The 17389-nt window shown below is 37.9% G+C and overlaps 1 protein-coding gene across 1 annotated transcript; it reads right to left on the reverse strand.

Annotated features, from left to right (window-relative positions):
• Positions 1–789: 789 nt before the first annotated feature.
• LOC122296506 (UDP-sulfoquinovose synthase, chloroplastic) lies at positions 790–4838 on the reverse strand. The gene is made up of 3 exons (XM_043106273.1): positions 4598–4838; positions 1815–2899; positions 790–1372 (listed from the first exon to the last, which is right to left on the reverse strand). The coding sequence occupies exons 2-3, from the start codon at positions 2859–2861 to the stop codon at positions 971–973; spliced, it is 1449 nt and encodes a 482-aa protein (XP_042962207.1). The 5' UTR covers positions 2862–2899; positions 4598–4838; the 3' UTR covers positions 790–970.
• Positions 4839–17389: the final 12551 nt, after the last annotated feature.

The raw sequence follows: 17389 nt of genomic DNA on the forward strand, positions 1-17389 counted from the left end.
CTCTCAATCATCCAACCACAACACGCTTGGCCGTTATGGCTAGGTTCTAAAGAAGAGTAATGCTACACAACCTTCCAATCTCCGCACATCACTTTTTTTTTAATTTTTTAATATTTTTTTGAGTTTATTCTTTTTAAATTAATTCAATTCTTTTATTCATTATTCATATATTAAATATTTGATCAAATAAAATAATAATAATAATTAAAAATAATGTGATGTGCGAAAGTTGTGTGAATAGTAAGAGGTTGTATAGTTTTTTTCTCTAAAGAATCGTGAGTGGTGGTGTTGGGGATTGCTGGTCCTTGAATCTTGGGTTTGGTTCTGTTTTTGCGGCTGTATGGTCGGGTTGACTTAAGGTTGTTCCGTTGGCAGTGAGCTTAAAACTATCACAATGTAATGTTTGATACCAAAAATCATGCGATAGACCGGAGGAAAATGACTGCCACAGCAGCACAATCTTATGCTTTCAAGGGTTTTTTATGGTAATGACTTCAATATATAAGCAAATCTAACGTATAGAATTATAATTATAACGGGCAATAGAGCCCGTAAATGGTTTTGGGTACATATTCATTGGCTAAGAAATTATCATGAAAAGCACTTTCCGATGCATTTCGACTTTGGGATTGCGATACTGCGCCAGGAAGACACGGTGGGTGATGAATGATGATACACTGAACTCGACCAGTTCGGAGCATTGGGTAGAGCTTTTCACACCCTTATCCTCTAAATATTGGGTTGAGTTTCGTCACACGTGACTAGGTACCTAAAGCATGTAACAGTAGATTATCCATTTCCAAGATTGCATCTAAGCAATCACAGCCAACCTTTAATTTGAGAGTTCAAAAAGGTGCAACACAACCTGCCACAAGAGAGAACAAAAAGGTAGATACAAGGTTGTTGTTTCTCCAAGTTTCTATTGATAAAGACATTATTGTGTCTTCTACTGCAAATCACAACTATTTGATCACGCTGCAATGGTCCTTGTCTTTACACCAATTTTCCTCCATGAAACACTGGGCATTATCTGCTTTGTGTCAACACGATCCTTATACTTGATAGCAAAATTGAGCAATGAGTCCAGAAGTGAGTCAGAAAGAATGTGAGGTTTCAGTCCCAATTCAACAAGTTTAGTGTGCTTGGGGTTGTAGTAATGTTCCTCTGCCTCTACTCTTGGGTTTGGCACAGAAATGCTTTGAACATTAAGGCCAAGCTTCTCTCCAGCTTTTGTAACAAGGGTCGCAAGGTCATTGATAGAAAACTGCTCCGTGAATTGGTTGAAAACCCGAAACTCACCAGGCTGTGCGGGATTTGCAATGGCAAGCTCAACACACTGAACTGTGTCTCTTATGTCAAGGAATGCCCTGGTCTGGACACATTAAAAAAACCAACTAATTCGTGAAAGAAATTCATATACATTTATAAGACAGAACAGCACGAATAACCAGAAAATTGTAGCATATGATTGTAGATTCTTCTTGTCCATAGCATGTTTCACCATGTCACGATGAACAGGAAACATTAACCTTTTGCAGTTCCTGTTTACCCAATTTCCATCCAAAAGCTTTCCATAAAAGCAACTTTGCAGAAAGATTCATCACTAAAATTTTTTACATAAGAAATTCCTAAAGAGTTGATGAAAGACGCTTTAATGTTCAGTAAATTGCTGGTTCTACAGATTATCAGTCGGGAGATTTTCTTATGCATAACTACCATAATATATCATCTTTCTCATAGTTGCTTCCAAGTATTCACTTTTGTATTTGGGAGATGCAGCAATACTATGGTTCTATTGAGTAGATGATTCTTACCTGGCCCCCTTTGCCATAAACAGTAAGTGGATGACCTACAGCAGCCTGAACACAGAATCGATTCAGTGCAGTTCCAAACACTCCATCATAATCAAACCTGTTACAAAGCTCTTCATGCATCTCGGTCTCATCCGTCCTCACCCCATAAACCACTCCTTGATTCAGATCAGTGGCTCTGATCCCCCAAGCCTTGCAAGTGAAGGCTATGTTATTTGAATCATGAACCTTGCTCAGATGATAGAATGAGCTAGCTTGCTTGGGGTAAGGCAGAGTATCTGTTCTTCCATTATGAGTAATTGTAATGTAACCCTCCTCAATGTCGATATTTGGAGTCCCATATTCTCCCATGGTCCCTAGCTTCACTAAATGACACTGCTCCCTAAATTCTTTTATGGCAAAGAGTACATTGAGGGTCCCAGTCACATTATTCTGCTGTGTATAAACAGCTCGTGACCGGTCAATCATGGAATAAGGGGCAGATCTCTGTTCCCCAAAGTGGACAACAGCATCAGGTTCAAACAACTTGAAGGTTTCTGATAAGAACTCAAAGTCACAAATGTCACCAATGTAGAGTTCGATAGTTTTTCCGGTGAGAGATTTCCAACAGCGGAGGCGGTTGTGAATTGAGTGGATTGGAGTCAGGGAGTCAATGCCAAGCTGGTGGTCAAAAAGCCGACGTACAAGGCTGTCAACAATGGCAACCTCATAACCTTTGTTGGATAGGTGGAGGGCAGTGGCCCAACCACAGTAGCCATCTCCACCAATGACCATGACCCGCTGTGGCTTAGATGGCTCTTTCAAGGTCTGATGGGAGCCAGAGCTGGGTTGAGTTGGGCCTTCCTTGTTTACAGGAAGCGTGGTTGCATGGACTGTATAATTTCTTTGATGCTTTTCTCCTCGTGAGACAAGCCTTGTAAATGGAGATTCAGATGCTTGCAAAGTTAAAGAGGTGGGAAATGCGCTTAAGTCTTGTTTATATGGCAAAGAGTAAGGTTTGCAGCCAGTGGAGACTTTTATGGAGCACGAAGTTGAAAGTAAATGCGCCATCTCAAAGTTTGCTTCCTCCAATCAGTATGCACGTAAACCTGCACAGTAGAAGCTGCAGAGATTCAATGTCTTGGTGACTTTATGCAAAGGGTCAAGTAATCAACTTTACACAAAGTTGCTGGTGGCCACGTGAATCCATGGAGGAGTACTTTTGAGGAAACTATCTACCTACCTACTCACTTTTGTCACATTTATGACAGTGATATCACCATGTATGATCTATCTATGGGTTGTGGGTATAAATGCAAAACTGCCAATATTTCATTGTAAAAAATGAGCAAGAAAAAAGTGAGATCAGAAACTCACCCAAGCACCAAACTATAATAATATTTGTCCCCTTCAAATCCTTCTTTACAAAGAAACGAAAAAAATTACAAACATACGAAAAATAAAACAAAAATAAAAGACAAAAGCTAACTTCGAGTAAGCAGAGCCAAGCCATAACCAGAATAACTTCTATATATATATATATATTTATAAGTATATATATATATAAAGGTTGGCTGAGATTAGGTACACAAACAAAGACTTGCTATGTAATAAAGGAAGGAGTGGAAAAACAATAACTCAGAGAGCAGGTTACATACAAAATACAAGTAACATTGGAAGTTGGAACCAGTCAATCTTCCACCTAACATTTACACCATTGGAACCACATAAACTATGATTTTTTTTTAATCTATGGTCTAGCATGGAGAGAATTGGGATTGGGATGGAAATTGTCTATCCTTGAGATGTTAGTGGGGTCATAAAGCCTAGGAGGTGAGAAAACATGCTCAGCTGAAATCATGTATTGGGTTCTGGATATTAAGATTTAAGACCGTATTTCTGAAACCCATGTTTCATTTTGTTCACATGAAATTGACAGAATGACTTTGCTATTGGGTCCTCCAAGTTTTGGGAAGACAGCAATCTTACTAGCTTTGGCCAGAAAGCTTGAGCCAGCTCTATAGGTGAAAATAATACCGTTTCAGCTTCAATCCTTTCTTGGATTTTCATTTCTTAGCTCTGTTTTGGCACTTCAATCTCGTCTCTAACTAGAAAAATGCGACTTGTCATTTCAGTTTTCTGGGAGGGTGACTTATAATGGCCATGACAAATACAGAGTTTGTACCTAAGAACTGCAGCTTATATCCGTCAATATGATCTCCATATTGAAGAAATAACTGTAAGGAAAACATTGGCCCTCTCAGCCAGGTGCCAAGGAAAAATTACGAAAATGCCATGCACCTGAAAGTACTTAGGAAAATGTTTCGAATTGACTCCCCGTCAAAGGAGTAATCTTCAGAATGAAATATCAAAAATAGATGAAAGCCATGCTTTCTTCTCACTTAATCATCGAATATGTGCTCATTTTGGTCATTCTGTTTCAAGTTTACAAGTTTTCAGGACATTCATTTGAATGTCCTATTTAGTTCACAATGTCAATCAGGTCCGTATATAAGCTTCTTATATATGAGCTGAAATTCACTATCCTAAAGTTAAAATGAACTAAATAGGACATTCAAATGAATCAGTGGTATTTTCGCTTCTCTGGAACATCACAACGAACGAGTGAACCGCGCGCTCACACACACAAAGGCAAAGAAATATTTGCTAATAACCCCAATTATTTCTACAAACTTCGAAGATCTTTTAGCTCTACTTAAAGGCCAGCATCGCAAACGTAGATGATAATCAACAAAAACGTAAAGATAAGAAAAAATTGCAGGAAGTAGTTAAAAGAGAATTATCACCTTGATAGGACTGCCGGGGCTTGGTCTAGAACTTGTAACCCAAACGAAATGGAGAGATGGGTGCGACTGAGTGAGTATCAGCCTGAACGAACGAAGGGTTTTTGAGGGATCGAGGCACAGAGTGAGGTTTTGCGTTCTACGGGAAGAAGGAGGTATATTCGTTTTATGCCAAATAGATAATCTCAATGCGCAGATAAGAGGGACCGAACATGAGCTTTTAGGCGAGGAACTAGTGTTTTCCATGTTACATTTCAATGTTTCCTGTCTTTTCACTTTTGTCATCATTTTCATCGTTAGTATTAAATAATTAAAATTATTTATTATATTTTATTTATAGACTTATTATTTAATATCACGATATTGAAAAAATAATAATCAAAATATAATAAATAATAGATTCTTCCTTAAATGAAAATGAGATTAAATCTTGACCACTATGATGGAAATCAACGGTGCAGAACATGCCACATCCGCATCAATTCAAAGTTTCAAACGCACGGAAAGAGAATTATATTTATATTTATAAGGTGTACAAGTTATATATACTTTCTTTTTAAAAAATAGATAAATATGAGATTTTTGAAAAAAAAAATATTTTTTTAATAATAAATCCCATTTTTTTTCTTAAAAAAGAGTAGTGAAAACTTACACACACTTAAGTGTTGGAAATTGGGCAAAAACTCATTTATGAGAGTTTTAAATTGGTATTGCAATAATTGTAATAAAAATACATATAAAATATGGCAATTTAAGCTTGTAAAATTGGTAAAAATAAATTTAAAAAATAAGAGCTCTTACGTGGCAGATCCTTAATGACTCGTGTAAAAAAAGTGAAATCACTCGACCGGTTGGGAGCTTTTTCCGTTACAAAAATGATTTACACATAACATTTTTTACAACTATGTTTTAAATGAGGGGTATTTTTATAAAACAATTTATAAAAATAATATCATTTTACAAAAATATCCTCATCTTATAACATTATTGTGAAATGTTTTGTGAAAATACATTATATGTGTATCATTACTCTTCTATTTAAGTTATGAAGATTGCATAACTTGTGAGATTCGTGCACCACCTCATAACTTACCTTGATCATCTCAAACCGGTTTCGCCTACTTGTGAGTCCCACTCACTATAATAGTAATATAATAGTAATAAAAGAAATACTTTAATTACAAATTGATTATATAAAAATAATCTTACAAATTGACGTATCTTAATGTGTTTCGTCAAATTATAAAGTTATTTTTATTATAAAGTAGATATAACGGATCACATAAAATCATGTCAATTTATAATATACTTATAGACTCCTTTTGTAGATGTAACAGTTTTCTATCCATAAAATTACTTTAGAGTCCCCTCAAGCTCACTCTTTTCTTTTAACATCATCTTGCCATGCTAAAACTTTTCCTAAATTAGGAGCTTTCATGCTCGCTTGGTCAATGATGAGAAGAATAAGTTCTCCAGCAGTTTTCCACGCTTCAACTTACAACAGTGCACTCCTATATATTTGAATCTTCTTTGTAGCCAACGAAACAACAGCTTCCTTAACATTCTAAACCGTTGTATCCATCTTGTTTACAACAAACTATTTTCTTAGTACCAATTCCGCCAAGAGAACTTGAAATCGAACCATTAATATTGTTGTAGCATTGGAATATGGTTATTTTGGGCTTCCAACCTTCTGGGTGTACCAATCGTAGATTGAAGACTTAAGGTTAGTCATTTTGGTCCTTTAATTGAAAAAATTGGGAAGAAAGTAGTGGGTTGGAAGAGCAGGCTTCTCTGTCAGGGGGGTCGGTTAATTCTCTTGCAGTCCTCTCAAGCATGCCTTTGCATTTATTGTCGGCACTTCATGCTCCAAAGCTCGTGTTTAAAAAGTTGCGAGGCTTATTTGTAAATTTTTGGAGGGGCGAACAGAATGATAAAAGTAAGTAGAAGTGGAGGGCTTAGAAGACGTCATGTGTGCCGGTGGAGGAGGGAGGTATAGGTGTGAGCGGTCTAGAAGATGTGCAAAGATCTCTCTTTCTTAAATTTGGTTAGAACTTATTGACTCAAAATTTTGGGTAAATTTTTTTCGGGCCAAGTATGTAAAGAAGGGCATATAGTGCTTTGTGGTGAAAGTAGTTCGGGCTCCCTGTTTTGGAAAAGGATCATGGAGGTGATACCAATGTTGTTGGATAATACAAAATGGAAGGTGGGGAAGAGTTTTTGGAACCTGGGCTGTTGATCCATGGAACTAGTGGGAGCGTGGAACCCACTCTACAAATTCAGGATTTGGTGATGAATAATAGCTGGGACATGCAACGGATTCAGGAGTTAATTGGAAGCTAGAAGGCATGGGAGCTAGTGGAGTCGATTGGTACTTTGAAAAATAAAAAGGATACCTTATTATGGTTACATGAGAAGAATGGATGTTTCTCTACTAAATCGGCATGGGAGGTAATTAGAGTAAATGGGCCAAAGTTTGATTGGGAAGAATGGTTATGGCATAATTTCTTGCCAAAATGTGGAAGGTAGTTTGTAGTCGTTTAAGTATAGATGAACAGATTCGGCATCTTGGGATTTCTTTAGCATCTTGCTGTAATTGTTGCTTGAGCCGATAGGTTGAAACTTTGGAGCATGTTCTTGGCAAGGGTAAGTTTGCAATCTCTATTTGAAAAAAGGCGTCGACAGAATTCGAAATTCCATTTATTCTTCAGCAAAGTTGGAAGGAAAAGGTACAAGTATGGTTTAATCAAGCATCTTGACAGTCACAAGTGGGTATATTGTTGGGGGTACTACCTAGCATAGTGGTGTGGCATTTGTGGAGTAGAAGGTGCATGGCGAGAATGGAAGGGAGGGCTAAGTCGGTCTTGGAGGTGTGGAGCTCAATTAAATACTGGGCGCAAATCATGGCTACACTGATGGTCAAGGTACAACAACTGTTTGTTTTTTTATAAAGATATTTTGAGGAACTTAAATGTATCGATAATAGCGAAGACTACCGTGAAGGTGAAGGTGGTGCAATGGATTAAACCAAGACCTTGGAAGTTAAATATGGATGGTACTAGTTTTGGAAATCCCGGTCCAGTTGGGGGTGGTGGGCTGCTTCGGGATTGTGAAGGTAAGTTGGTTTTTGGCTTTTCAAAATTTTTTGGTTCATGTTCTAATAACAAGGCTGAGCTTCGAGCGGTTATAGAATGAATAAAAATTTGTTCTCAGATGGGACATATGTGTATAGATATAAAAAGTGATTCTTTAGTGGTTGTCTTGTGGATATTGGCTAGAAATTGTACAGTCTGGTATCTTTGTAACTATTGGGATGAATTAATGGAACTTCTGGTGGGTTTTAATTACTCTATTAAGCATTTTTTTAGAGAAAGGAATTAAGTTGCAGATGCTTTAGCGAAGGGTGGTGCTTTAGCGAAGGGTGGTGCTTTGGGGGAGAATAAATTGTTCACAGATTAGTTACAATTTCCTCGGGAAATTAGGTTGTATAAATTGGATAAGATAGGCACGGCGTATGTTAGCCGTAGTTGGTAATTGTATAGGATTCTTGGTGGGGTTGAGTTTTTTGGATTTATTTTGAGTTCTATTGTTTTTGTTGGTAATTGTATAGGATTCTTGGTGGGGTTGAGTTTTTTGGATTTATTTTGACTTCTATTGTTTTTGTATACAAGTTTCCTTCCGTCATAAGTGAGGATTTTTAATAAAGTGTTGGAAGTGTCACCTCTACTCTTTTACCTCATTTAAGAACTTTACTTCCATTCAAATGTCCCATCCTACTGTTATTTTCTATTATCAAGCCGGTGTAAGTAGTATATTATTTACATCATTTAAATAGTAAGATTTGATTTGTAAAATTTAAAATTTATATTTCAAATCAAATTATGTCATATAAGTAGCATGTGATGTAAAAGTTTTAGAATAAGAGTACTCTTTCATACAACCATATCTTACTTGATTTCATCAATGCATCAAAAACTGATTCAAGCCAGCAAAAAAGAAGTGAACTTGATCTCCAAAACCAGCATACTGACATAAATTTATGCAATTCAAGGCTTCAAGCTCTTCAAACCTTAGCAACAATGTGTTTGCAACATGTTCATCATGAACAACCCAATATTAATTGGTATAGTTGAGAGTCCTGTACATTGATTTTGATGGACACGAGCACATAAAATATCCAGTACGAAATTAGATACTCCTCTGGCGTGGTAGCACTCCTGGTCCTACGCAATAATCCATGCATGTGCCCATCCTCCTCTGTTCATTTCCAACCCCACAACACGTCCCGACGTCGGATAAGAGGAAGGGAATGCTTGCATGCCATGTCCATTTGCTCCATCAAATAATTTTTTTTTTTTACTTAATAATTTTAAGTGTCTTAGTATATTTTTTTTATTTTTTAAAAATATTTAAATATATTAAAAATTGTAAAAAGAAAAAAAAAAAATGCAAAGGGTGGCACGCTGAACGGTATATGCTGAGCGGCATAATAACATCACCATAAGAGGGAAATACTAAAATTCCAACTTCTTAGACCTTATATATTTTATGAAGGATAATGCTAGCACCCTTAAATTAACATGTCACGTTGCATGCCACGTCAGCAGTCAAATAGAGTGGACATATACAAGCGGCACTAATCTCACTTTTTTTATCAATAAAAAATAATATTAAATACAGTTTTAGAATTCACATATTTAAAAAAAGATAATACTCATCATTTTACACTGTATATTTTATATATTTTTATTTTTATATTTTTTATTTTATTTTATTATTATTAAATTAATTGAACTCTTCCATTTATTATTCATACATTATATATTTATTATAAAAAAAATTAAAACAAGTATATTGTGGTGCGTAGAGAAATAAGTAAAATTATTCTTTTCAATAATATCGAGGTAAGCTTCCATTTTTGGTTCTGTTATACAGTTATAGCATATCCAAGTGGCATATTCTGATATTCTTAAACAACCATAAAATTGTGTTGGGGTTCAGACGTGACACGCACACTTGTGTGTCTTCCAAATGTACAAAAACGTTGTCGTATTATTATTACTATGAATATGATTAGGTAGGGTTTGTAGAGGCTCCAAGCAGGTAAAGGAATGTGCTGCTTCCTATTTTTGGCATTCAAACTCTAACGTTCCAAGGTTCCTTTGATATCTATCTACCGTTCAAACTCTTTCCCTCTCCCTTTTGAAGTTGAAAATAAAAACATCTTCAACTACTTTAACTTGAATTTAACATTTAAAAAATATAATTAATATTTATAATTATGGAGTGCATAAACATCACGTAATTCTTTTAAAATAAATAAATACATATGGGGCTTATATAAAAAATTAATTAATTTTTTAATAATAAACCCTACTTTTAAAAAAAATTATACGATATTTATGCACTTAACGATTATATTTAATATTACTCTTTAAAAAATTAATAATTAGACAGGTACTTAAAGAAAACATTATGATCAGAATCTGCATGCCACGTCTTTATATACATATTTTGGGTCAACTTTCTATCCCAAGCCAGACACATTCTGATTTTGTCACCAAACCAGATTTGCCCCAACATGCCATATCATATTATATATATATATATAGGAAAAATATACACAGCAGCTTCACACTTTTTTACACTATTAAAAAATATAAATTTATTATTTTACCATCTTCTATTTTATACTTCAAAAATAATGATGTGTTAGGTGTGAGGCTGCTGTGTAGCAGTTCTCATATATATATAATATTTCATATATTATGAAAATTTAACAAAATATGCTCTTATCCAATATTGTCCCACTACGATGAGGTGTCATTATCTATCGTCTACTTTAGAATTTTTCTAAACAAATAAAGTACGATCCAAGTGGATAAAAATATGTCACATTTTATATAGTGAGATGAGTGTGTGATTTGTCATCTTATTCATATAAATAAGTACATAATTATTGTATATACAAAGATTAGTGCAAAAGATAATCACAATATTAAACATAAAACATGATTTTTATCAAGGACTTAATTGAAAATTCGATATTTGAAGTGTGATTGAAATCTAATAACAGAAAGTCCAATGAGCAAAATCTTATTGAAATCTACAAGCTTATTTTGTTTTATTTGAAGGATGAAATTTGAGATGAGGGTTTTATAATTGAAGTTGTAATTTACTAATTTGAAAATTTCAAGGAATTTGAATGGATTTGAGGGGGAATTTTGTTATTGGGCAAAATCCACCCATCGATGTTATTACCTTTATGCCCTTACTAATATTATTGTCACTATCACTAATATTTATGGTAGATAAATAATAATTGCAATCCTTAGAATGTGTAAATTTCACGTATTCCATTTGAAAAAAATGGATAAACATGAAATCTACCTAAAAATATTATTTTTTTACTGGTAGACCCCACTTTATTTAAAACAAAACGGACAGAATTTGTATACTTTAAAATTGTATCTAGGATTGCATTTTATGGTAAGTAATAATATAGTAACGTTATTATCATCATAATCACCATCATTATCATTTTTTCCATTATTATGATCATTATATTTACTATATTATCAAAAAAAAATTAAATATGCTCAATTCCTCAATAAAAATAAAATAAAATTAGTAGGATATAAATTCTTATCAATTAATCACTTTATCAAAGCAGCTCAAGAGTATTAAAAAAAAAATGGTCCATATTTCCTTTTTTTTTTTGTGTGTTTATTAAAAAAATAAAGAATCACTCTCACATAGACATTCATACAAAAATGGATTTTGGTTAGTTCCTATATATCCATGTGCACAAGTTCTCAACCATGCACTGCTCATCCACAGTTTTTCCACTTGGCAATGAGTGTTCTTTCTGTCCTTCAACTTCTTCATATATTTAGTCTCTTGCGCTTAGTTCTCTACTATTGAATAACCCTACACTATGTATATCTAACCCTTACCCTCTTTAGATAATTTCATTTCTCTAAAATTCGTTACCCATCTCTTTTATTTCTTCTTTCCTTTTTCCTTCATATTATATATATATATATATATATATATATATATATATTTTGGCGAATGAAGTTACAATTCCCCCTTTTGCCAACGAAGAATTAGAGGGAGACGAGCAAAAGCTATGTGCAAAGCGACCAACAAAGGAAGGACGCAGAAGTAGGACGGAGGTCTAGACAAGGTTCTCGAGGGAGGAAGCAAGCATGCAATAGGCCAAAACCTCATAAGGACAAAGGGAGCGTATAATTGACTACTTGCATAAAATTTGCCTACGTAAGAGAAATGTGAGAAGACCCACTCCCACCACCACCACCACGAAGACGACGTCCACAACCCAATTATAAATGCCTTGGGGAAAGTTAAAACTGTTTAAAGATATCCGTTATATGGTTCACACTTTCTTCATCTCCCTCAAGTCCTTAACTATATGCGAGGTATAGATAGATAGTACAAGAGAAAATGTTAAATATATTAAAGAAAAACTTATAAAAAATTTATTTCTCTACATGTCAGTCATTGATACGTTGAAAATCATGAAATTTAAAATTTAAAATTTAAATTTTAAAGAAAAACTAACAAAATAAGTTTTATAAGTAAAAGTATAAGTATATATAGCACTACTCATAGTACAAAGTGCAACATTCAAGTTGAGACATCCATGATCCATGAATCTTTAGATGTGAAACTCGCCACATGAGTTTGTTGAGGAATGTGGAGTCTGGTCCACACCGCTCGAGCGGAGGCATTGGCCGCTCGAGCGAAGTTAGGCAGAGTCGAACGCTCGATGTTGGCTCGACAGTGAGCTCGAGCAGGAGGAGTTCGCTCGAGCGGAGGCATTGGCCGCTCGAGCGAAATCAGGCAGAGTCGAACGCTAGACGTCAGCTCGACAGTGGGCTCGAGCGGGATGCGGAAGGGAAGTTCGCTCGACGCGCGCTCGACACGCCGCTCGAGCGAACATACGATTTAGGGATTCCGCCGTTTGAACTATATATATGATTTTTGCCTCTTTTGTCTGTAACAGAGCAGCTACGAAAACACTGTGGATGAACAGTGTTGTGACCCATCTTGTAGTGTGATTCCTTAATAATAAAAATCCTCTGCAGCTCCCGTGGACGTAGGCAATTTGCCGAACCACGTACATCTTGTGTCGTGTGTGATTGCGTGTGTGATCGTTTTCTCATTCGGTGTTATTTTTCAATTCATTGTCATCGTTTTTCACAACAATTGGTATCAAGAGCTAAGGTTCGGGTCTGAGGAGAAACGATGGCTGGAGATGAATTGAAGGTATCGGGGATCGAGAAGTTTGATGGCACGGATTTTGGATACTGGAGGATGCAGATAGAGGACTACCTCTATGGGAAGAAACTCCATCTTCCACTATTGGGGCAGCAACCGGAAAAGATGGATGATGCTAGTTGGAATCTGTTGGATCGACAGGTTCTGGGGGTTATTCGATTAACCCTGTCGAGATCCGTTGCACACAACGTCATCAAGGAGAAGACGACGGCGGATCTCATGGCGGCTTTGTCAGGTATGTATGAAAAGCCGTCAGCGAATAACAAGGTACATCTGATGAAAAAGTTATTCAATTTGAAAATGGCAGATAGTACGTCTGTTGCACAACATCTGAATGATTTTAATACTATCACAAATCAATTGTCGTCTGTTGAAATTGAATTTGATGATGAGATACGTGCACTGATACTATTGGCTTCATTGCCAAATAGTTGGGAAGCCATGAGAATGGCTGTTAGTAATTCTGCTGGTAAAAATAAACTGAAGTATGATGATATTCGTGATTTGATTTTGGCTGAGGAGGTGCGCAGGAAAGATTCAGGCGAGACCTCGGGTTTGAGTTCAGCCCTGAATGTTGAATCTCGAGGGAGATCACATGACAGGAATTCAAACAGAGGAAGATCAAAATCAAAGTATAGGGGCAAGAGCAAGTCGAGGCCTGGTCAGCAGGCAACTTGCTGGAATTGTGGCAAAGCTGGTCACATAAAGAAAAACTGCAAAAACCCCAAGAAGACGGAGAATGATAGTGCTAATGTGGTAACTGAAGAAGTACAGGATGCACTATTGCTTGCAGTTCATAGTCCAGTTGATGACTGGATACTGGATTCAGGGGCTTCCTTCCATACATCTTCCCACCGGGAACTAATGAGGAATTATGTTGCAGGTGATTTTGGGAAGGTATATTTGGCTGATGGTGAGGCTTTGAACGTAGTGGGGATGGGAGACATTGACATTGCACTCCCTGGCAAGAACAAATGGACCTTGCAAAAGGTCAGGCACATTCCTGAGTTGAAGAAGAACCTCATTTCTGTTGGGCAGCTTGATGAGTGTGGTCATTCAGTGGTGTTCTCAGATAGCACCTGGAAGGTCACAAAAGGAGCATTGGTACTAGCTCGGGGTAAGAAAACTGGTACACTTTATATGACTACTGGTTTAATTGACACTATTGCTACTACCGTTGCAGAGAGCACAGCAGATTTGTGGCATTGTAGGCTTGGCCATATGAGTCAGAAGGGCATGACGGAACTTCTGTCTAGAGGCAAGCTACCAGAACTGAAGACAGTTGATCTCGGTATGTGTGAGAGTTGTGTTATGGGGAAGCAAAAGAAGGTCAGCTTCTTGAAAAGTGGCAGGACGCCAAAGACAGGAAGACTTGATCTTGTGCACACAGATGTGTGGGGTCCTTCTCCAGTTGCATCTCTTGGAGGTTCTCGCTACTATATTACGTTCATTGATGACCATAGTAGAAAGGTATGGATTTATTTTTTGAAACATAAATCTGAAGTATTTAATGTTTTCAAAACTTGGAAAGCCATGGTTGAGACAGAGACAGGCTTGAAACTGAAGTGTTTGAGGTCTGACAATGGTGGTGAGTATGTTGATGGCGGGTTCAAGGAGTACTGTGCAGCTCAGGGTATCAGAATGGAGAAGACCATTCCTGGGACACCACAGCAAAATGGAGTTGCTGAGCGTATGAACAGGACCATTAATGAGCGTGCTAGAAGCATGAGGCTGCACGCTGGACTACCACCCACTTTCTGGGCAGATGCAGTCAGCACTGCCGTTTATTTGATAAACAGAGGGCCATCAGTTCCACTGGATTGTGGATTGCCTGAGGAGGTTTGGAGCGGGAAAGAGGTTAAGTTTTCTCACCTTAAAACCTTTGGTTGTCTTTCTTATGTGCTTGTTGATTCTGATGCTCGCAGTAAGCTTGAGGCTAAGTCAAAGAAATGCTATTTCATTGGCTATGGAGACGAGGCATTTGGCTATCGTTTCTGGGATGATCAGGGTCGGAAAATCATAAGAAGCAGGAATGTGATTTTCAATGAGAAAATGATGTACAAGGATAAGTCGAGTACAGTTCCTGCAGTAGCTCCTCAGGAGTCTGAGTTTGTAGGATTGGATGATCTACCAGAGGTCACAGTGCAGTGTAGAGATGAGAGTGACGGGGAGAGTGGGTCCAGTACACCCATTCCTATTATTCCGCAGGCAGTTTCAGAACCGTCTACTCCTACAGTTGCAATTCGCAGGTCAGTTAGGACTATACGTCCCCCACAGCGTTTCTCACCTACTTTGAATTACATTCTGTTGACAGATGGTGGAGAACCGCAGAGTTATGAAGAAACCTTGCAAGATTAGAATTCTAGCAAGTGGGAGCTGGCCATGAAAGACGAGATGGATTCCTTGCTAGGGAATCAGACATGGGAGTTGACAGAACTTACATCAGGGAAGAAGGCATTACACAACAAGTGGGTGTACCGGGTGAAAACTGAGCATGATGGCAGTAAGAGGTACAAGGCTAGACTTGTTGTAAAAGGCTTTCAGCAGAAGCAGGGTATTGACTACTCTGAGATCTTTTCTCCTGTGGTAAAGATCACAACTATCAGGATGGTACTGGCTATGGTTGCCACTGAAGATCTATTTCTTGAGCAGTTAGATGTGAAGACAGCTTTTCTTCATGGAGACATTGAAGAAGACATCTACATGCACCAGCCTGAGGGGTTTGTGGTACAGGGAAAGGAAGGTTCAGTTTGCAGACTGAAGAAGAGCTTGTATGGCCTGAAACAAGCTCCTAGACAGTGGTACAAGAAATTTGACAACTTTATGCACAGTGCAGGGTATATTAGATGTCAGGCAGATCACTGTTGCTATGTCAGGCATTTTGGCAATTCTTATATTATTTTGCTGTTGTATGTGGATGACATGCTTATTGCAGGGGCTAGTATTGATGAGATCAATAATCTGAAGAAGCAGATGTCAGAGCACTTTGCAATGAAGGATTTGGGAGCTGCAAAGCAAATCCTTGGCATGAGAATTGTCAGAGACAGAGTCAGAGGTACGTTGAGACTCTCACAGGCTGAGTATGTGAAAAAGGTACTCAGCAGGTTCAATATGGACAAGGCCAAACCAGTTGGCACACCCTTGGGAAGTCACTTCAGACTCAGCAAGAATCAGTCACCAGAGTCAGAGGAGGAACGAGATTACATGAGTAAGGTTCCTTATGCCTCAGCCATTGGTTCACTTATGTATGCTATGGTTTGTACAAGACCGGATATTGCCCATGCAGTGGGAGTTGTGAGTAGATACATGAGTAACCCAGGAAAGCAACATTGGGAAGCAGTGAAGTGGATTTTGAGGTACCTAAAGGGTTCCTCAGAAACCTGTTTATGTTTCTCTGGAGAGAGCTTGGAGGTGCAGGGCTATGTTGACGCTGATTTAGCTGGAGATATTGACAGTAGAAAGAGTACCACGGGCTTTGTTTATACACTTGGTGGTACTGCAGTGTCATGGGGTTCTAATTTACAGAAAACAGTTTCTTTGTCTACAACAGAAGCTGAGTATATTGCAGTGTCAGAGGCTGCAAAGGAGATGGTATGGCTACAAGGCTTCTTGGAAGAATTGGGTAAGAAGAATCAGAAAGGCACTCTCCACAGTGATAGTCAGAGTGCCATATTCCTTGCCAAGAATCCAACATTCCATTCCAGGACCAAGTACATTCAGATCAGGTACCACTTCATACGGTCATTGTTAGATGACGGACAGTTGTTACTTGAAAAGATATGTGGAAGCAAGAACCCTGCTGATATGTTGACAAAGGGTGTTACGCTTGAGAAACTGAAGTTGTGCGCAACTTCAGTTGGTCTTCTAGAATGAAGACAGGAGCAGTGAGTTGCAGAGGTGGAGGATATCATGTTTGAGGAAGACGGAGATACAGCGAGTGTACCAGTCTCCAAGTGGGAGAATTGTTGAGGAATGTGGAGTCTGGTCCACACCGCTCGAGCGGAGGCATTGGCCGCTCGAGCGAAGTCAGGCAGAGTCGAACGCTCGATGTTGGCTCGACAGTGAGCTCGAGCAGGAGGAGTTCGCTCGAGCGGAGGCATTGGCCGCTCGAGCGAAATCAGGCAGAGTCGAACGCTCGACGTCAGCTCGACAGTGGGCTCGAGCGGGATGCGGAAGGGAAGTTCGCTCGACGCGCGCTCGACACGCCGCTCGAGCGAACATACGATTTAGGGATTCCGCCGTTTGAACTATATATATGATTTTTGCCTCTTTTGTCTGTAACAGAGCAGCTACGAAAACACTGTGGATGAACAGTGTTGTGACCCATCTTGTAGTGTGATTCCTCAATAATAAAAATCCTCTGCAGCTCCCGTGGACGTAGGCAATTTGCCGAACCACGTACATCTTGTGTCGTGTGTGATTGCGTGTGTGATCGTTTTCTCATTCGGTGTTATTTTTCAATTCATTGTCATCGTTTTTCACAACAGAGTT

The sequence above is a fragment of the Carya illinoinensis genome, chromosome 15 (assembly GCF_018687715.1).
Source record: "Carya illinoinensis cultivar Pawnee chromosome 15, C.illinoinensisPawnee_v1, whole genome shotgun sequence".
Classification (NCBI taxonomy): domain Eukaryota; kingdom Viridiplantae; phylum Streptophyta; class Magnoliopsida; order Fagales; family Juglandaceae; genus Carya; species Carya illinoinensis.